The 22,239-nt window shown below is 33.8% G+C and overlaps 1 protein-coding gene across 1 annotated transcript; it reads left to right on the top strand.

Annotated features, from left to right (window-relative positions):
• The first annotated feature begins 5,241 nt into the window (after positions 1 to 5,241).
• LOC143529708 (uncharacterized) lies at positions 5,242 to 6,051 on the top strand. Its single transcript, XM_077025444.1, has one exon. It carries the CDS (start codon positions 5,242 to 5,244, stop codon positions 6,049 to 6,051), a length of 810 nt encoding a protein of 269 aa, XP_076881559.1.
• Positions 6,052 to 22,239: the final 16,188 nt, after the last annotated feature.

Genomic DNA, 22,239 nt, shown 5'->3' with positions numbered 1-22,239 from the left:
CCAACCCTAATCCCACCCCACCCCTTTCCACGACTGCCCACCCCCTCCCTTCTCCATTCACGGCCGCACACACACACACACACAAGTTGTTTTTAAGTGAGATTGAAGGATCCAAGGTGCTAGTTAGGTAATTAACATCCTCTCTAGCCTTTCTATTGATTTAGTTGCATCATTTAATCATGTTAATCAAAACCCTAAATCTTAAAATTGATGAATAATGATGAGTTAGGGTTTATTTGTACACTTGTTGATAAACACTAGTGAATTGATTACTAGTTATGTTGTTATTGACTGTCAATTGCATGTTTGTTTGAAATTAAATTTTTGTGTAAATCCTAGATATGCATGAAAAGTGAAATTGAGAGCATGGTTGATTTATTATGTGTCTAGTAAGGTTTATGCATGGATTGTGGTAGAAAAACTTGTTTAGTATTGAATTTAGACGAAAACAGCATGCTGATTGGACTGTAAATTCGTATATATTTGACTGTAAGTTGGTGTTAATGACATAATTTGAAATGGTTATTAATTCCCTGATGTAGTATGTCGAGTCTAGTTTCTAGGAAATCCAAGTTTGTAATTTTTGGACACGTGGAAGTCACTTTTTATGAATTTATAAATTAGTTGTGCAGTTCTGATTTGGGAAGCCTTTTTATAGGCTGATTTGTTAATAGCATATCTCACAAATGACAAGATCAATTGAGTTGATTCCACCTCTAGAAGTTAATAAATTGAGTGTGCAATCTAACCCAATTGGCCTTGCATTAATTGGATTAACCATGCAATAGGACTAGTCAAGAACTTTTTGTTGCGCCTAATAATGACTACTACACACCTACTGTGTTGTTTTAATTCTTGTGATAAACCCGTACATGCTAAAAATAAAATAGAAATATTTCCCAAAACCTAACTCACGTGTTCTTCTGTGGTAAAAGTTTGGTGATTTATCTGCATGTTATGAATAGTGAAATAGAGTCTTCTTGACGTACTAAGTTCTGTCTCGGAAACTTAGATGTGACATATATGCCCTTGTAGTTGATGATATTCTGAAAATATATCGTAGTAACATTAAATGCCATACTTGATCACACCCGTAACTTATCACCAACGTGTTGTTGAGTCGCACTAAATGTAACACGAACACACCTCATGCATAACTTTTATGTGTCGAGTTTAGAGACTCACTCATGGTTCAAAACACTTAGAAATCTCATTTTTGTTTTAGAGCACTAGTGAGGATTTCCTTTACGCACGCTTTTTCTCGGACTTCAGTAACTTCGCAAACAGTGAGTTTTACGGCCCCTCTTACCCTTTTTACGTTTTATTAGGGGGAGATAATATACTCCAAACACTATAAATTTTGTTTATTATGTATATATCACTTGTAAGACTAAGTGGCAACAAACCAACTAAGTCCTTAAGAAACAATTGAGCCGGTTAATATTGGATAATGGTGTCACACCCCGACCAATGGCGGCGGAACATGCCGGGGTGCAACGTGATTGGACAAATACACAAGACACTATTTAAAGTGACATTATTTAACCAACTCATTTATTTCATAAATTAATAATCAACACATCTCGTTCACACAACCAAATTGAATACAAGTAACATTTATATTTTTCGTTTTACTAATATCCTAATGGCCTTGGTAACGTTTTTCGTCAAGTCCTCGAGTCAACAAAAGTCAAACCTGTAACATTTTATAAAATAAAGTTTGTCAACACAAAGGTTGGTTAGCAATTCATAAGTTTGAGCATATAAGTATATAGTAATAAAAAGCCACAAATCTTGTATACGAAACAATATTTAAAACAACAATTTGGATAATAAATGAGATTGCTAACACATTAGCGACACCTGCCATAAGAGAATACCAGATGGTTCAGGATTTTTATATGAGGTCGTTAATATGAATACATTAACGGCACCATCTATAAGAGAATACCAAATAGATTCGGATTTCATGAGGTCGTTAATAAGAATACATTAACGACACCGTGCTATAAGAGAATACCAGATAGTTCACGGATTTATGAATCAACAAACCAAAAGCGATAAGCACATAAGCACGTAAACATAGAACACCAAATCGAGCATTTGTTTAAGTAAAGTATACAACAACATTTGTGGGTTTAGATTCAAGTATAAAGCATTTAGTTGATACGTATGAAATGTCACCCCAAAACGGAAGATGGAAAACGGGGTATGAAAGTACTCACCTCGATTGACGAATCGGGAAATAATAAATGATCGACATATAGAAAGCTTGTGAACGAAACGAACGAATCCGACTTGAAAGCTAATTGAAAACGAATAAATAAAATATATTAATGAACTTGAACTTTAGTTGAAACTACATTTGAAGCATTGAATGAGAAGATTCGGTTGTTAATCGCGTTACCGGTTAGTTTGTTAACGATTAAGGACTCGTACTTACTTGATAGTTAAAATAAAAATAATATTATTTTATTTGGGCTTTTAAATAACTAAACCAATATTAAATAGAAACGAGACAAGTTTTAAGACAAGGGTTCGGTCCAATTCCAAACAACTGAAACCATGGTGAGAAGTAATTTCCTTACTGACAAAAATAAAAGCAAAACAAAACATCATCGACACAATAACCCAAAGTGAAGCAATTAGGGGCTCTAGAAAATCAATCAGTAATGAGGTCATGGTATAACTGGAGCAACACAGAATAATACATCTTATTATATAAACAATACAATACAATACAATACAATACAATACAATACAATACAGGAGCCTAACTAACACATTGCATGCAAGCATTTCTAGTATAAACACGCAATGGATGTGACCAAAATGCATAAGAAAACTACTTTTCCCAATCTGGCAATAATGGCAAAAACAGAGGTGTTGGGTACACCTGCAGCAGTAAGAATAAGTTCAAGTGCGCAAGCGAAGCCGAACATCAGGAGACTGGCAATTGAGAACCTGACGTGGCGAGGGTGAGTTATAAAGGGAAAATCAGGTTGGCCTTGCGACCTGATTGCGGCGAAAGCAAGGAGAACGGTGATGATGAAGCTTAGTTCAGATTGTGGCATCACTATACCTCCTTCCACCTGTGCTACTAGCGGGTAGTAGCGAGCCCAGAGGTTGCCTAAAGGCGTTACTACACTATCACCAACTGCTGTTGCTGCGCTGCCGAGGCATTCGAAAATTTTAGAAGAATGTGCCAAGTCCGGTTTCCACGGGCCGATTGGTGGTGGTTGGAATCATCCTGTTTCCTATATCCTATTTCACGGGGAGGAGAATTTGATGAAGTTGTTCGTTGAGTCAATTCTTATATACCAGAGAGATCTGACTGTTATTGATTTGACCAAAGAGTGTGGATGACATTTATCGATTAGACTAAAGGGTGTGATGTCATTGCCATTATATCAATTCCCTTCTTTTTCCAATAAAATAAACTATTTATACAACTAAAACTAATTAGGGAAAATTCCTAAAATAGGTATTTATAATTATGTTTTTCAGGTTTTAGGTACCATTTTCAACATATTCTTAAAATAGGTATTATAAACTAGTCGTGACGAATAGTTTATGATTATTCACGAGTAGTTTGTATAACCGATTAAAACTTTCCACGTGTCTATAAACTAACCGTAGCGACCAGTTTCACTAATAATCTACTCGTAAATATTAAATAAGTTTAAACCAGCGCCACACGAGTAAATAAGATATTTCTTTAGTCGTGACGAACAGATTATAAAACCTTAAGAGTCGCGAGTATTTTATCAAACTAACCACGACGATGAGTTTGATTACCAAATGCATCTAACTGGTTTCTTTTACAAAACACTAACTAATTAATTTAATATAAATAATTTTTTTTAAACGACCAACTAAGTAACGCCGGGTACTCCGTACGCGGCCCCCATTTTCTAAAGGTAGCCTGAGCCGGCCAGTAGTCCGGACGGACGAAGCCCATAGCGATCCACCTATTGAGGGATTCCCGGGATAAAACCCGACCCCCACACCCGCCAAACGACACGACAGCGAGGAGCCGGTAAAACCGGATGAGATCAGGACTCGAACCCTGGCAAGCTAAGGTCATCCCTCATATCTCCCATATAAATTGGTGATAGTGATGTTTGAACCCCCTACCTCTCACTAGTAAAGTGAGTGTTTTATCATTGAGGCACATCCAATTTATTTAATATAAATAAAATAAAAATAAAATTACATTCACTAGACTTAATTATCCTAAATTTGGACTTAAAAAGGGGCTGTTAAATTGCTTAATATTGGCCCAAAATATAAAATTGGGCTTAAAAAAATCAAAACCCTAAAATTAATATCTTATTCTATCATCTTCCTCTCCGTCTGGTTTTGTTTGAACGGCTTCTGTTATTTTTTTAATTTTTTCTTCTTATCTGAAATAATACATTGAAGAGTATATTGAAAAAGTGAGAATTTTTTATTGAAAAAGGTGGATGCTAGCGGCGTTTTGATCGGTAAACTTTCCACAACATTTTCGCCGTTGGGCAGCACCAGTAGTGTCGGGGCTGTGTTTGCCGCTGGCACCGCTAGCCATGTCATCTGGAGAGGCATTTCGACGCCCATACCTTATAGCCTTAGTATAACTTTTTATGTCACTTTCTTAAATTTTATTCCATCCATACATTAGACAACTCATTGACGTTTCTTCATGGCTCCAGCAGAGCGAGTAAAAATTCAGAAAGTAGAGACCAAATATGATGAAGTTTGTAGGAAAATGTCTGGTGGGGGGGGGGGGGGGGGGTTCGGGTTGGTGAATCCGAAGGAGACATTGAAAGGAGGTTAGAGTGGTATGATGGTGAAGAAGGGTAGAGAGAGAAACAAAACACAATCTTAGAGCAATGGAAATGGGCGTGAAATACCCCCCGTGAGACCTCATTTGGCGCCGTGAAGGGCGCGAAACACCCCCTTCCTCCATGAAGGGGGCGCGATCCACCCACCGCGAGAAGTTTAACGTTGGTGAAGAGATGCACGTGGGCCCCATTTGCAATTAAAACGGTAATATTTTAAAAAAATAGTCGTTGGCTATTAAATAAAAAAAACTTTTTCCATTTCCTTTTTTTATCTATAAATACCTTCTCATTTTATAAAAATAAACACACAAAACTACTCTTTTCTCTCTATAATCTATAAAAATTTCCTATTATTTTTTTAAAAATGTCATCACCATCTTCTTCCTCTTCGTCTTCGAGCGAAGAAAAAAACGCTTTTATGTTTCGTGCTTTCGCAACGGGGTGTTATGAGTGGTGGCAACAACAACAAGAAGAGGCGGGTTCGTCAATACGACACGAAACCCGACATGAACGTTTAAACCGTGACCAAGCGGCTGCGCACGAAGCACTACGAAACGACTATTTTAACACCCCGTGTGTTTACACGGCCTCAGAGTTTAAAACCCGTTTTCGAATGAGTCGTGAATTATTTTTAAGAATACTACACGACATCGAACGAGAAGTTCCTTGGTTTACCCAACGGGTTGATGCTAGAGGTCGAGTCGGTTTCTCCACCTTGCAAAAGTGTACCGCCGCGATTCGTTATATGGCGTACGAAACCGCTAGTGATATGTTCGACGAATATTTGAAGATGTCGGGTCGACACATCAGGTCATGTGTCTACAAATTCTCTAAAGCTATTGTTTTGTTGTATCGTAGTAGATATTTACGTAAGCCTATGGCTAGTGAGGTTGAACAGTTACAGGCGAAGCATGCCGAAAAACACGGTTTTGTCGGCATGCTTGGTAGCATCGATTGCACGCATTGGGATTGGAAAAATTGTCCTACTGCGTGTCATGGTCAGTTTGCACGAGGTGATCATCCATATCCTAGTATTATTCTAGAAGCGGTGGCGTCCCAAGACTTATGGTTTTGGCATACATTTTTTGGTGTTGCCAGCTCAAAAAACTACATAAATGTACTTGATCAATCTCCCGTATTTGACGATCGGATCAACGAGACGGCACCAGACTCCTCTTTTGATCTTAGAGGGACGCTTTACAAGCGTGGGTATTACCTTGCCGATTGAATATATCCGGATTACTCGATAATTGTCAAGTCGCTTTCGCAACCCATCGGCGTTAAACGACAAACGTACAAAAAAGCTCATGACGCGGCAGGAAAGGATATTTAACGAGCATTCGGGGTGTTGAAGTCTAAGTGGCACATTTTGGATCGTCCATCCAAGTGTTTTTCTCAAGTGAAAATGAGGAACATTATGTACGCTTGTGTTATTCTTCATAATATGATTTTAGAGGACAACGGGTTAGCGATTTGTCAACATAACCAAAATGAGGATGCGCCTATGTACGAAGAAATCAACGAAGACAAAAAACGAAGAAACCGTCAAGAAATTCGAAGCCGAGAGATTCATGACGCATTAACGGCGGACTTGATCGAATATATTCACGTTCGTTCAAGCAGTCAGTAGTTTATTTATGTAACTTTTATTTATGCTTTTATTTTAAAATTGTTGTAACTTTTATTGTAATGTTTTAAAATTATTAAAAAAAATAATAATAAAATAATTGAGGTTTCACATACCCTGTTTCACACAGGGTATTTCCAGTGAAAAATGTGGATGTGAAATGTAACATCCCGAACTTTCTAGAATATTAATTAATATATTAAATGTGTCGGGTGAGATATGTGAGTTAGTGGAACGATAATAATAAAATATGAAAGAGTAAGTACGCTATTTAGATGGGATTAATTATGGACCAAAAAGGAAAGATGCGCTTGGAGTTCATGGGCTTAAGGGAGTATAAATACCCCCTTAAGCCCTAATCCTTTCCATTTCCATCCACATTTTCCATCTTATTCTCTCCACACCTTAAAATACACACACATATATTTCTATTTACGGCCGCAAGAGAGAAGAAGGGATCCGAGACCGAAATCAAGCCAAATATAGATAGATATTCATGTACAAGATAGAAACAAGATTGTAGTTCATAAATAAGCTAACCCGAAGCCTAAAAACACTTAAAGGTACGTGCTTTAACCTTAAAAGTTACGTTTTTATGAACGGTTTGCCATGAAACTTAACCCTAGAGTAGACCGGGTCTAGATGTTTCATAAAAATGCAAACTTGATGTTAAAAATGAACCTAATCAACTTGTTACCTAAAGATCTAGCTAAAATGGGTTTAAAATCAATAAAGCTTTAAGCTTTATACCTAAAATGGGTTTTGAAAGTAATAAAGGTTCAAGCTTTATGCTAGACACGGGTTAAATCTTGATAATGGGATGATATTGGACGATTAAACGGTTAAGGAAAGTAGCAATGATGGTTAAAACTGTGATATGGGCTGGGAAACAGTTACCTGAGCTAGGATTGAAATGATAAAATAGAAAAATGAGCTGAAAGCATCAGGTATGGGGTTCTCGGTGACCAGAGTTCTCGGTCACGAGTTCCCTGAGAGTTATTGGTCAGGACTTGAGGGTTTTCGGTCGGATTCTCGGCCAACCCGAGTTTTCGATTGCAATGGGTTTTCGGCCAAAATGGGTTCTCGGTCAAACCCGAGTTCTTGGTCAAGCATGGGTTCTCGGTGAGAACTAGGGGTTCTCTGCCCAGAGTTCTCGACCACCTAGGTTCTGTTTGGTTTGGGCCTAGACCCAGTTGGGCCCAGAAGAACAGTTGGACTGACTTAATTAAGCCCATAAGATGCTAAGCCCAACTTAGAGAATAAAATAATAATTTAAAACTCTAATGAAAAATGCTAAGCCCAGCTCGACCCCAGCCAGGGGCTCTGCCCCTTAGACCCCGCTAGGGGCTGCCGCCCCTAGAACCCCGCTGCCAGGGGCGCTGCCCCCGGACCCCCGTTCGTTGAGGGCAATAATTAAATTAGAAACATGATATGGGTAGTGATGGTTATATTGATACGCGTAATTGTTATACAATTAGTCGTGCACAGCTAAAGAAAGGGATAACCATAAACGGCGAACGTAACCGCATTCAGGTGAGTTTCTAGCCCCATTCCTTGTTATGTTTTCGGGGCTGTGTGCATACTTGATGTGATTAGTTAATACACTTACCTTAAGTGGTAAGTGTATGCCATATATGATATATGTGATAGATATGAATGATTGCTTGTCGGTACGCGAACGATCTTCGGATATTGCGTGTACTGTCAGGTTGTAAGTAAAGGTATGAATATTATATATGGATGATGTATAATCGTTATGAATGGATGCTTGTCGGCGTGTGAACAATCTTCGGATATTGCACGTACCGATAAGGAGTAAGATTGTTAAGTGAATGATGTAAAGAACGCCTAGAGTGTTCTTATGCTACGACGTGATTATTGTTATGTGAAGTAAGTGCATGCAGGTACAGGAATGGTATGTAAGTTCTACGTTCGACATAGTAAGTTAGGATGACAAATCCCTCTAACTTTCGTTGGACATAGACATGGCATGTGATGGCGTAGTTAAGAACTGTGGGCCTTATACGTGTTATAGATGATAGATGAGAACGTAGTTAAGGACTGTGGACCTTATACGTACTTTAGATAAGAGCCAGCATAGGAAAGGACTGCGGACCTTATACGTGCTATAATTGCATTGTGGTGTGACATCCGTCAAATTCGAGTCTCGAGTTGTATTAGTTTTTGTAAACCTTATTTTGTAAAACTGATCCAACATTTTTTTAGAACTTTATTTAATTATTATATAATAGTACTTTAGAACTCGATCATAAATAAAACGATGTTTGTCACATTATAGTGTCGTTAAGAAAAACATAAAGCGTTCAAATTGAGTTTTGGCAAAGTTATTATAAGCTTTGGAAAATTTTAAACTCACATTAAACATTGATTAGAACTTGAGGGGCCAAAATGTAACATTTTATAAACTACCTATATAAGTATAAAACCCTAACCCTATCCTTACACATTCAGCCGCCACCCCACCCCCCTGCCGTTTTCCGGCGACCCCGGATTTCCGGCAGACTTCCGACGCACCACCGACGCACCACCACTAACCTTACTCACCTTCTGGACCTCAACCCGACACCATCACCCTTTTTCCCTCCCTGTTCCGGCAGCTCGTAACCCTTCCCCTCGGTGTTCGTTTTTCCGGCCGCCATCACCCGTGCGCCGCCGCTGCCGCTAACGTCGGAGCACCACCATCGCCGCCGTGACTCTCTCTCTCTCTTTCTCTTTATCTCTCGTCGTCTGTCTCTCTCTCTATCTCACCGTCTCTCTCTTTCTCGTATGTCTCTCTCTTTCTCGTATCTCTCTCACTCTCTCCGTCTTTCTCTCTCTTCCAGACTCTCTCTCTCTCTTCTCTCTCTCTGTTACGTTTTCCGGCGGCCGGAATCAACTCCGGCGACCCGCTGTTCTTCATATCCGGCAGCCTACATCTCCGACGACTCGTGAACACATAATAGGTAAATTAATTTGGGTGTTGGTGTTATTAAATTTCATATATCGAATTATTAGATTTAAATGGTCAAAAATCGGTTTTATTGTTCGGTTATATTCTTTGAAACAAGTTGGATGGGTTTTTGGTCGTTTTGAATTGGGGAAAAGTTTGGTTATAATTTGTTATATAAAATATAGAATTGGATTTTGTTTCGGAAATTTGATTGATGAGTCGTCTCGTCAAGACCCGGGTTCGAGTCCCACGTTAAAACCGATTTCGTGTTACCACTGTTAAAAGTCGTATATTTAGTATAAAACTTCTAAAATATATAAAACTCATTCTTTTTTTATTATTATTACTATTATTATTATTATTATTAAAGTTGCTATTATTGTTAATAAGGATCATATTATTATTTATTAAAATCATAATTTTATCATTTATTTATTTACAACAATATTATTATATTTATTTTGTGAATTCGTTTAGAAATCGAACCAACATCGAGTATGATATCATTATTACTATCAATACTATTTACTATCATTATTTTTTTTATCAACAACATTATAATTAATACCAAGTTTTCTATTCTATAACTATTAATATTAGTATTATTAATAATAATTATTGTTATAATTATTATACTATATTAGTATTATTAGAAATAGTTATTGTTATTATTATTATTATTATTATCTAATATATCAATATATGTGTGTATTTATATACTTATATATATATAACATATCTTTTTAGAATCATTATTATCATTTCTATCTTTATAAATAATAATATTATTATAAGCTTTAATATCAATTCATTCTTATAAAACGAACTCTTGATTTAAAACCCGTCTCGTTACTATTTAATATTGGTTTAGTTATTTAAAAGCCCAATAAAATAATATTATTTTATTTTAAATTATTAATTAAGTACGAGTCCCTAATCATAACAAATTAACCGGTAATCCGATTTACAACCGAACCTCCTCGTTCAATATTTCAAATGTAGTTTGAACTAAAGTTCAAGTTCATTAATGTATTTTATTTATTCGTTTTCAATTAGCTTTCAAGTCGAATTCGTTCGTTTCGTTTACAAGCTTTCTTATGTCGATCACTTATTAGTTTTCTCGGTTCATCAGTCGAGGTAAGTACTTTCATACCCCGTTTTCCATCTTTCGTTTTGGGGTGACATTTCATACTTATCAAACTAAATGCTTTATTTACTTGAATCTTAAATCCACAAACGTGATTGTATACTTTACTTAAATAATTGCTCGATTTGGTGTTCTATGCTTACATGCTTATATGCTTATGCGTTTACCGATTTTGGAAGGTTGATTCATAAACCCGTGAACTATCTGGTATTCTCTTATAGCACGGTGCCGTTAATGTATTCTTATTAATGACCTCATGAAATCCGAATCTATTTATAGACGGTGCCGTTAATGTATTCTTATTAACGACCTCATATAAAAATCTTTAACCATCTGGTATTCTCTTATGGCAGGTGTCGCTAATGTGTTTGTGGTCTCATATTATCCATATTGTTGCTTTTATTTATCGTTTCGTATACAATTTTTGTTGCTTTTTATTACTATATGCTTATATGCTCAAACTTATGAATTGCTCAACAACCTTTGTGTTGACAAACTTTAATTTATGAAATGTTACAGGTTTGACTTTTGTTGACTCGAGGACTTGATGAGAAACGTTACCAAGACTATTAGGGTATTAGTAAAACGAACAATATAAATGTTACTTGTATTAAATTTGTTTGTGTAAACGAGAGGTATTGATTATTGATTTACAAAATAAATGAGTTGACTTAATATTTTCACTTTAAATAGTATCTTGTGTATTTGGGCAATCGGTTGCACCCCGGCATGTTCCGCCGCCTTTGGTCGGGGTGTGACAGATTGGTATCAGAGCCACAAGACTATAGGATAGGTGGTTAGACGTGACGACCTAGTATAGTCTTTACTTTAGGGTCCTTACACGTGTTGCCTATACGTGTTTACCCTATTTGATTGTTCAATACACTTGTTTATTTATATACTTATTTATTTTATCAAATCATAAATATACACATACACACATTTTCATAGTACTCCAAGGTATCCTTACCTTAAGACGCAAAAACATTAGTTTTTATTGTGTTTTATGGATCACGAGCTTAACTTGGATCCCGTTGTATCAAATCTCCTTAAAGATCGTCTCATATGAGATGACCACTTTAAGTTGTCGAATGCGAGCGTTCCGCCCGCCATCCTAATTTTCGGTGTCAAAACAATAGAACTACGGTGATTTCGTTGATCAGTGTTTTGACATAACGTTGTATTCTGATTTATTGTTTTTGTTACAATCGTTATTTGAGTCGAAGACATGAAAAAGACGCGGTGGTACGTGCACATGTTTAGACTCCAACATGGTATTTTTGTATTAAAGGTTTTTAGTGTCGGAATATCAAGTCATGGTGGTTCATGCACGATTTCTCCGCCTTTAAATCTTAAAACATTATTATTACGTTACAAGAATTTTAACCATTTTTTTTCTTTATTTTGTTATAAATTCTTATCCCAAGTCTTCATTTATAACTGTTATATATTTTTTTTTATATATATCTCGATTTTATATGGTAAAGTTTACACCAATTTTCTCATTTGATTTCACGATGATTTTTATTACAAATTTCGTTTATTAAAATCTCTTCGTTATAAAAAGGAAAATAAAAAAAATAAATATATGTATATATAGAGTTTGATCTATTAATAATAATTTTTAACATGCCATTTATTTTCATAAAGACGATTTACAAACAAAATCTTATTATATAAATTTCATCATATTAAGAAGGTTTTATGATAAATTTCACCTCAACTTTTCAAGTAAATTTCCTATTGAATAAACTTTAAATTGTTTTTAAAGTCCTTGTACAAAAATTTTATAAAAATTTTATTTTTATAACTATTCCGTTTATTTTGGACAATCTTTTCACAATATTAGTTATTTAAACTTTTCACGACGTTTTAATTATATTACATAATATCCATGGTAGAATTCTTATTACCTAAAATCTATTTTACAAAAACTTTCATTATGCATTTTTGCTTTATTATAAATTTTCACCAATAAAACTTGCATCTTATGATACAACTCGTTTTAAATTTCTTATGGTAGTTTCGCTTTGATTTTTTCAAGAAAAATTCGCAAACTTATAGTTTGTAACTTTCTTGAAATCCTCACGCAAAACTTCATAGAAATTTTACTGTAAAGACCAAAAATTGTTTACTCGTGATTTCTCGGTTTACAATGCCGGTCATTCTAACTTATCTTGATATTTTCGTTACACGATATTAAATAATGAACTTGGTAAAAAAAATTTCATTTTCGCAACTTTGTATTCCCAAAAAACGACATTCATCATTTAATATTGAGACCTCATAACAAATTTTAACATTCAATTTACGTATTTTAAATTTCCTCATAAGCAAAAAAAAATAAAAAAATAAATTATTTTAATCTTTACAAAAAAAATTTTGTGATTCATACGCTCGGATATCAAAATTTTTATTTATATAATATATATATATTCATATATATATATATATATATATTAACTTGTAATTTTTATTATTATCAAAATTTTCATGGATGTTTCAAACATTATATATAAATTATGATATTTTCAATTTAATAGCTATTATTAGTCAAAATCTCCCTAAACGCAACCACAAGTTCCAAACACCCGTATCCTATCTCAAACTACCACCTTAAATCAAACTACCCTTCCATTTCAAAAGTTTCCTGAGCACTCAAATATTTCCTCAATATGAACGAAAACCTATCAAACTCACTATCCTAATACTTCAAAGACACCGAAAAACACACTCACAAATGCCTTGAACATATACAAACCAAAGCTTACCCAACTATGACTTAAAATCCTTCGAGCCATACTATATCAAGGTACAAACCATATCGCCACACCATTCCCATCCAATCATAGAGTTTAATATCAAAATAGCAATCCAAACACTCCTTACCAAATACATGTATAAACCGAATCTCAACCCAAACTAGTCAAGATCAAATTATCCAACTTATTAACTTAGCCCGAGCTCAAATAAGCCAAACCTCACCTATTAGCCCAACCATTACTCACAAAAATCACCTAAGCCTAAACCACTCAAACGACCTAAACTCAACAAACCTCATAAAATCCAACTCAAGAAAACCCAATTATGCAAGTCAACCGAAACACACTCACTCCTCACCAAATTTCCAAACCATTCACTACTCAAAGCCTAAAACTCCCATACACACACGAGCTTCATTTTTCCCTAATTTTTTTGTGTGTATATATACATACAACTAGTGTACGTATAACAATCTCACGTGTTCGAATAATCACTTTTAAATTTATAAGCTCAATAATAATAATGATAACAAAAATAATAATAATGGCTTACGTATTATGCTCGTATTTTATGAAGCATTTTTAAAATATATATATATATATATGTGTGTGTGTGTGTGGTATTGTCATGACAACAAAATTTGATTATGAGGATTTGCTTTCAAAGATTATTAAACAATTATATGGGTGATTTCAAAAATTATAAATATTGTCACCTAAAGTGATAAATCTCATAAAGACTTTATAAATACGAGGTTTCATTTTGAATGTTGAATGCGGGATTTATTTAGTAATAAATTACAACTTTCACCATATTGTATAAACTCAATGACCAAGACTTTGCAAATCTTTTGGGACGCGCTTATAAATATTTTATATTGTTACACAAATTCCTTCTCAATAACGAATTACGCGACTATTACCTCTTATTTTCATCACACTAACTTTATGTATACAAACTCCTTTAACAATTTGGGTTACAAGAGTTACATTCAATAATGATTTAAATATTTTCCCTAGCAATGCGTTACCGCGATGCTTTGTTATTTTGTACATTTTTTAGAAATAATAAAATGGCCTTACTTAAGACCTCATTTTCAAATTTAGTCTATTATACGCTACGCGATTTACGTATTTCGACATTAAATTCGAGCCTCGCAGATTTTTACGATTTCTTTTCATTTGATGAGATGTTTCATTTACAATATCATGCACATGAGATTTCATTTTGGTGTTTTGATTATGACAGAATTCAACTATTCAATAACAATTTGTGTAATACTTCTGTTTATCTTTTGGATGATACTTTCATAACTATGTTATTCATATTTGAGCATTTTTGCTTTTCAAGCAAGACGCGATTCTATACATTATTATATATCGTTTCATCTAATCTATTAACGGCCTACGTGTGGTTGTCTACAAGTTTTGGCACTATTAGAAACCGTTATTATAATGACGATTATATAAATAGTTTCAAAATAGTGGCCGGATTCACGTTTTATCATATTTCATCGATTGTTTTGGTTGTTAATCAAATGCTATTTTATTTATATTGATACACTTATGCGTCACCCCAAAGAAACTCACCTCATTCTCGTGTTAACACATTTCATGTAATCATATCCTCAAATACTCTTATAACCTCAGTTTGTTCACGTATGAAACTCATCGTGCGCCATTATTGAAATTGTAACGTAGTTTACCCCGACCTCCTGTACTCACTTAATGGATTTTTCTCATTCTTCACTCATCGAATTTTATACTAAATTCTAGTGTCCCGACGTACAATCATGGAGTTTAAGGATTTGTTTATTCTTTTCACATTGATGACATATGACTTCAATCCTCGTCTCGTAATTGTCTACCATGGATTTTATTTATTTGATCGTCTTTACTTATTTAAACCAAAATAGTTATTTTCACCTTGGTTATACTTTAAGATTTTAATTGTTTCATTTATGCATCCCATCTTCCTACTTATTTAAAGGTCAATCCCGAAAAAATTTCTACCGCTAGTACTGTTTTACCAATATTGGTAAAATTCAACAAATTTATTTACACATTTAATAGTTAAAGATTTCAAAATAAACATGTCTCTTAAACCACGCAATGGAACGAACCAAATGTACCATACGACGATTGAAATAATTATGGGTGCACACTTAATTATCGAAATCCCCGTATGGAAGTCATAATAAGTACGGTTGTGTGCGATAACTCAGACCCGAGGATGATGGCAGAAAAACAATAAAAATGCGAAATCATGATAAGGGCATGGTGGATACGCCGCTGGTACATCCTATATATAAGTGCCTTTATCATTTTTCTCATTTGTAGCGTTTTTCGAGTCATCCAAGGATTTGACGTTATTCTTTTGTCAAAAGTTTTTCTTGCAAATTATTTTACTAAAGACAATATTCGTTAATAATTACTTTTCTTTAAGTTTATTTTAATTTCGGGACGAAATTTTCAAAAAGTTGGGGATACTGTGACATCCGTCAAATTCGAGTCTCGAGTTGTATTAGTTTTTGTAAACCTTATTTTGTAAAACTGATCCAACATTTTTTTTAGAACTTTATTTAATTATTATATAATAGTACTTTAGAACTCGATCATAAATAAAACGATGTTTGTCACATTATAGTGTCGTTAAGAAAAACATAAAGGGTTCAAATTGAGTTTTGGCAAAGTTATTATAAGCTTTGGAAACTTTTAAACTCACATTAAACATTGATTAGAACTTGAGGGGCCAAAATGTAACATTTTATAAACTACCTATATAAGTATAAAATCCTAACCCTATCCTTACACATTCAGCCGCCACCCCACCCCCCTGCTGTTTTCCGGCGACCCCGGATTTCTGGCAGACTTCCGACGCACCACCTACGCACCACCACTAACCTTCCTCCCCTTCTGAACCTCAACCCGACACCATCACCCTCTTTCCCTCCATGTTCCGGCACACCGTAGCCCTTCCCCTCGGTGTTCGTTTTTCCGGCCGCCATCACCCGTGCGCCGCCGCTACCGCTGACGTCGGAGCACCACCATCGCCGTCGTGACTCTCTCTCTCTCTCTCTCTCTTTATCTCTTGTCGTCTGTCTCTCTCTCTATCTCACCGTCTCTCTCTTTCTCGTATCTCTCTCTTTCTCATATCTCTCTCACTCTCTCCGTCTTTCTCTCTTTTCTCGACTTTCTCTTTCTCTTCTCTCTCTCTGTTACGTTTTCCGGCGACCCGCTGTTCTTCAAATCCGGCAGCCTACATCTCCGACGACTCGTGAACACATAATAGGTAAATTAATTTGGGTGTTGGTGTTATTAAATTTCATATATCGAATTATTAGATTTAAATGGTCAAAAATCGGTTTTATTGTTCGGTTATATTCTTTGAAACAAGTTGGATGGGTTTTTGGTCGTTTTGAATTGGGGAAAAGTTTGGTTATAATTTGTTATATAAAATATAGAATTGGATTTTGTTTCGGAAATTTGATTGATGAGTCGTCTGGCAAGACCCGGGTTCGAGTCCCACGTTAAAACCGATTTCGTGATACCACTGTTAAAAGTCGTATATTTAGTATAAAACTTTTAAAATATATAAAACTCATTCTTTTTAACGATTTTTATTATTATTACTATTTTTATTATTATTATTATTATTATTATTATTATTATTATTAAAGTTGCTATTATTGTTAATAAGGATCATATTATTATTTATTAAAATCATACTTTTATCATTTATTTATTTACAACAATATTATTATATTTATTTTGTGAATTCGTTTAGAAATCGAACCAACATCGAGTATGATATCATTATTACTATCAATACTATTTACTATCATTATTATTTTTATCAACAACATTATAATTAATACCAAGTTTTCTATTCTATAACTATTAATATTAGTATTATTAATAATAATTATTGTTATAATTATTATACTATATTAGTATTATTAGAAATAGTTATTGTTATTGTTATTATCTTATATATCTATATATGTGTGTATATATATACATATATATATAACATATCTTTTTAAAATTATTATTATCATTTCTATCTTTATAATTAATAATATTATTATAAGCTTTAATATCAATTCATTCTTATAAAACGAACTCTTGATTTAAAACCCGTCTCGTTACTATTTAATATTGGTTTAGTTATTTAAAAGCCCAATAAAATAATATTATTTTATTTTAAATTATTAATTAAGTACGAGTCCCTAATCATTAACAAATTAACCGGTAATCCGATTTACAACCGAACCTCCTCGTTCAATATTTCAAATGTAGTTTCAACTAAAGTTCAAGTTCATTAATGGATTTTATTTATTCGTTTTCAATTAGTTTTCAAGTCGGATTCGTTCGTTTCGTTTACAAGCTTTCTTATGTCGATCACTTATTAGTTTTCTCGGTTCATCAGTCGAGGTGAGTACTTTCATACCCCGTTTTCCATCTTTCGTTTTGGGGGTGACATTTCATACTTATCAAACTAAATGCTTTATTTACTTGATCTTAAATCCACAAACGTGATTGTATACTTTACTTAAATAAGTGCTCGATTTGGTGTTCTATGCTTACATACTTATATGCTTATGTGTTTACCGCTTTTGGAAGGTTGATTCATAAATCCCTGAACTATTTGGTATTCTCTTATAGCACGGTGCCGTTAATGTATTCTTATTAACGACCTTATGAAATCCGAATCTATTTATAGACGGTGCCGTTAATGTATTCTTATTAACGACCTCATATAAAAATCCTGAACCATCTGGTATTCTCTTATGGCAGGTGTCGCTAATGTGTTAGCGATCTCATATTATCCATATTGTTGCTTTTATTTATCGTTTCGTATACAAGTTTTGTGGCTTTTTATTACTATATGCTTATATGCTCAAACTTATGAATTGCTCACCAACCTTTGTGTTGACAAACTTTATTTTATGACATGTTACAGGTTTGACTTTTGTTGACTCGAGGACTTGATGAGAAACGTTACCAAGACTATTAGGGTATTAGTAAAACGAACAATATAAATGTTACTTGTATTAAATTTGTTTGTGTGAACGAGAGGTGTTGATTATTGATTTATAAAATAAATGAGTTGATTTAATATTGTCACTTTAAATAGTGTCTTGCGTATTTGGGTAATCGGTTGCACCACGGCATGTTCCGCCGCCTTTGGTCGGGGTGTGACATGTGGTAGCACAGGGGAGGACTGTGGAGCTCGTACGTGCTATGAATTAGGTTGCAACATAGGGAAGGACTGTGGACCTTGTACGTGTTGTAAATGTAGGATGGTACAGGGAAGGACTGCGGACCTTGCTCGTACCATAAATGGTGAACATAGGTAAGGACTGCGGACCTTTTTCGTGTTAACGACCTTGAGTGTAGGTATAGACGGCAGACTATGAACATACTCTCGGTGGATTGAGGCAGGTAGTAGTAAGTATGTATGTAGAACAGAAGGGTAACTGGTTAATTATGAGTATGTATCTTCGGATACGTAAGTATGTATGGTATGTGTATGTAATGTATATAACTCACTCACTCAGCGTAGCTGACTTTTAGTATTCACGCAGGTATATATGTTTATTGAGAGGGCATGAGGATGGCACATGGCATGGATTGAGCGGTTGACATCTGAAGATGGAAGAAATGATGTTTTAAATATGTGGTTTTACGTTATGGTTTTAAAGGAAAGATTGAATGTTTCGTAATAAATGATTGGTGTTTTATATTCCGCGAAAGGTTTTAATAAACTCTGATTTGTAGAACTGTGTTTATGAGTAAATCCGACGTTAAAGTAGGGCTACCGGGAACGGGGCCTTACATGAAATGGGTATTTGAAAGCTGATGTGGCGCAGACGTGGCAAAGAGAGAAGGTTTCACTAGCTTGTTTCACCCCACCCATTTCCATTGCTCTTACCAGGGTATTATAAACTTAAAGGGGTAATTAAGTAATTTGATATATAATGAGAAAATATGTAACTATTTTTTAAACTTGGGGATATATGTAATTTATAGTGAAATATGTAAAGATCTCAAAAAACTCGGCCAAACACCCCCTGAGTATTCTCATATAAGTTTGTAAAACTGTTTGAAAAAAAATAATTTAACACACTTTTATTGTGCAGCAAACCATCGTGAGAGAAAACTAGTTTTTTTTTTAACAGTCAATTTTATTGAAAATCAAAGACTAGCAAGAAACCAGCCAACCAAACACCAAAACACCCATCAAACTAGTTTGTAACACTGTTTGAATGGATGCACTTTAAATTTATTTCCCCCTTTTTCTTTTACAATATTTAGTTTTAGCTCTAGTCTTATTTTTTTCATAACGCCTAGTCTAAGTTTCTTTTAAAAAAAATGAAAACACAGTCGTGTTTAGTGTTTTTTATGAACACCAGTATAAATTTGATTAAAAATAGAGTTCGTAAAAAAATTAGTTTTCAATATATAATAAATATTAGCTTTAGTGTTTTCATTCTATTGGTTTGTAAGATTTTTTTTAGATAAAAGTTTGATTTAATTAATATTTAATTCATCTTTAAAGTAAATTATTATTTTTTATATTTGTAATTACTTTCGATAAAAAAACAACAATCATAAATTATATTTATTTAATAAAAATAGTAAATGTTGGGTTGCTAAGTATGGAAAGTTTGGGTTTGGTTGGGCTGGGTAGGTGGAAGACAGAAAAATTAATTTTATAAAAAAGATTGACTTGTGTTGGTTTGTGAATGAGCATAGTCTACCAGGCACTCACGCAGATCTCCCTCGTTAACTAAAGAGTGAGCTTCGGTTTTGGTACCCATAGTTTGTTAAACTTCTTAATTTTGGTCATATAGTGTTTATTTTAGGCTTGTATGGTGCAATGGTTTTATGCGATTATCAATTGTAGTCCGACTCGTTAACGTCATCCACCAACCGTTATTAATACAACTTTGAAGATTTATTTATTTATTTATTTTTCACATACTTTTAATTATATATTGCCATATTTGCGAAAACAATATGGTCGATTGGACTGTGTGTGATGACTTCTTTGACATAATATCGCAGGGTTGTAAACGAACCGAACGTCCGGTGAAATGTTCGACGGGAAGTGTGTTTATGATCGTCCGTTTAGAGAATGAATGAACATGAACAAAAAAATGCCGTTCGATATGCTTAAGAATGAACACGAACAAAGGCCGGGTTCGTTCAATGGTGTTCATGAACTATTCGACAATGTGTTAGTTTAGGTCCGTCCGGTTATGTGCATCAAGTCAGGTTCGTTATTCGTTTATGTCCATCCGTTTAGGCTCATATCTCACTATTAATACTTTTATATTTTTATTTATTTGTTTTTCTACCCTCGTATACTTCCGAACTAATATGCAATCGTATACCATTATTATTAATATTTTTATGTGAACTTATGTTTATATATCGAATTAATATGCAATCTTTTATGTTTGTTAGTGATGTATCTGTTCATTCGCTCGTGAGGGTCCTAGGGTCCTCTATGTCCATCTGTCAAAAGTATGTTGAAAAAAACCCTCAAAGTTGTATTAACTAACGGTTGGTAAATGATCTTAACAAGTTTGACTAAAATTGATAGTCAAATGAAAGGTATTATACCCCAAAAACCTAAAATACACTATTGGACCAAAATTACATTAAAAAATAGTGGATTACACTGAAACATAAGACAAACGATCAACAAGCTGCGCCGCTATCATTTTTTGAATTATAAAACTCAATATTTTAAAAATTACATTGACTGATTTTTGGATCATGACATTATATATGATCAAAATTGATAGTTTAAAAAACCATAGGATTAAAACGGAAGTTCCCTCTTGATTGAATGATTTTCGTGACAGATTACGGAAGCTTTTGGCGTATGTCATTTTCATTGAATGTTATTCAATTATATAATTATTTGAAAGATGTTTCGTGGTAGAAAATGAAAGTTTAATGGGCGTCACCCAACTCAGAATCGAAGGCATAAACATTACATACCGCATGCCCTCTACCAGATCCGGTCAAACCTTTAAGTTAGAATTCATTTAAAATTAATTAATTTAATTATATGTATAAACAATACTTCCGTTATTCCATCCTACAGGGTCTCTACATTATCCAACCTTTAAGGTCGAATTCACTTAAAAATGATTAACTTTAAAATAAATAAAAAAGTTACAAAAATTGATAAAATATAATATCCTAAGCTCACTTTTATAGAAATAACGTTTACATTTGGCATATGCAGAAAAACCTTTTAAACCCATCGGTAGACCCGAGTGGACGAGTAAAAATTTCTTGAGGATTTCTAGTGAACTCAACCATAAAGTAATTCGGGTTGCCACCCAAATACCGTTGCTACTCCCATTAGTAAACTAGTGGGAGTTTGAAACACTATTCAAAAAATAAAAATAAAAAAGGAAAAATGCCTATACCAAGTTAGTTTGCCCATCAACTTGCAGGCCACATGTCATCATATTATTGGTTTCCATTTTAATTTATTTTTCCTTTTCTTTTCATACTAATGAATTATAACACTAAAATTGTTTTTCTTTAATAACTTTTAATTAATAAGTTTTTAAAAAAATCGAAAAATACAGTCTTGATTAGTTTTTTTTTTGTGAACACACTGGTATAAATTTTATTAAAAAACATTAGATTGCAAAAAAAAAATATTTTTATAATAAAATAAATATTAATCATTACTGATTTATATTATCCGACACTTTATATTTAATGCTACGATTGTAATTTTGTTATCTACTTATTAAGTGTGTTTGGTGAATATAAATATTTTTTAAATTTTTTTATATTATATATATATATATATTGTTTATTTTAAAGAAAGTAATTGTTTTTATATTTCTAAACACGTTTAATAATAAACAACAATTATTAATAAAAAAATT

This window comes from Bidens hawaiensis, unplaced genomic scaffold (assembly GCF_021521415.1).
Source record: "Bidens hawaiensis isolate Kalapana, Puna unplaced genomic scaffold, B.hawaiensis_p1.1 tig00000636_1, whole genome shotgun sequence".
Classification (NCBI taxonomy): Eukaryota; Viridiplantae; Streptophyta; class Magnoliopsida; order Asterales; family Asteraceae; genus Bidens; species Bidens hawaiensis.
This window is presented reverse-complemented; position numbering and strand designations above follow the sequence as displayed.

Excerpts from the sequence above, each read along its gene's own strand:
- LOC143529708 (XM_077025444.1), top strand. The coding sequence starts at position 5,242 with ATGTTTCGTGCTTTCGCAACGGGGTGTTATGAGTGGTGGCAACAACAA.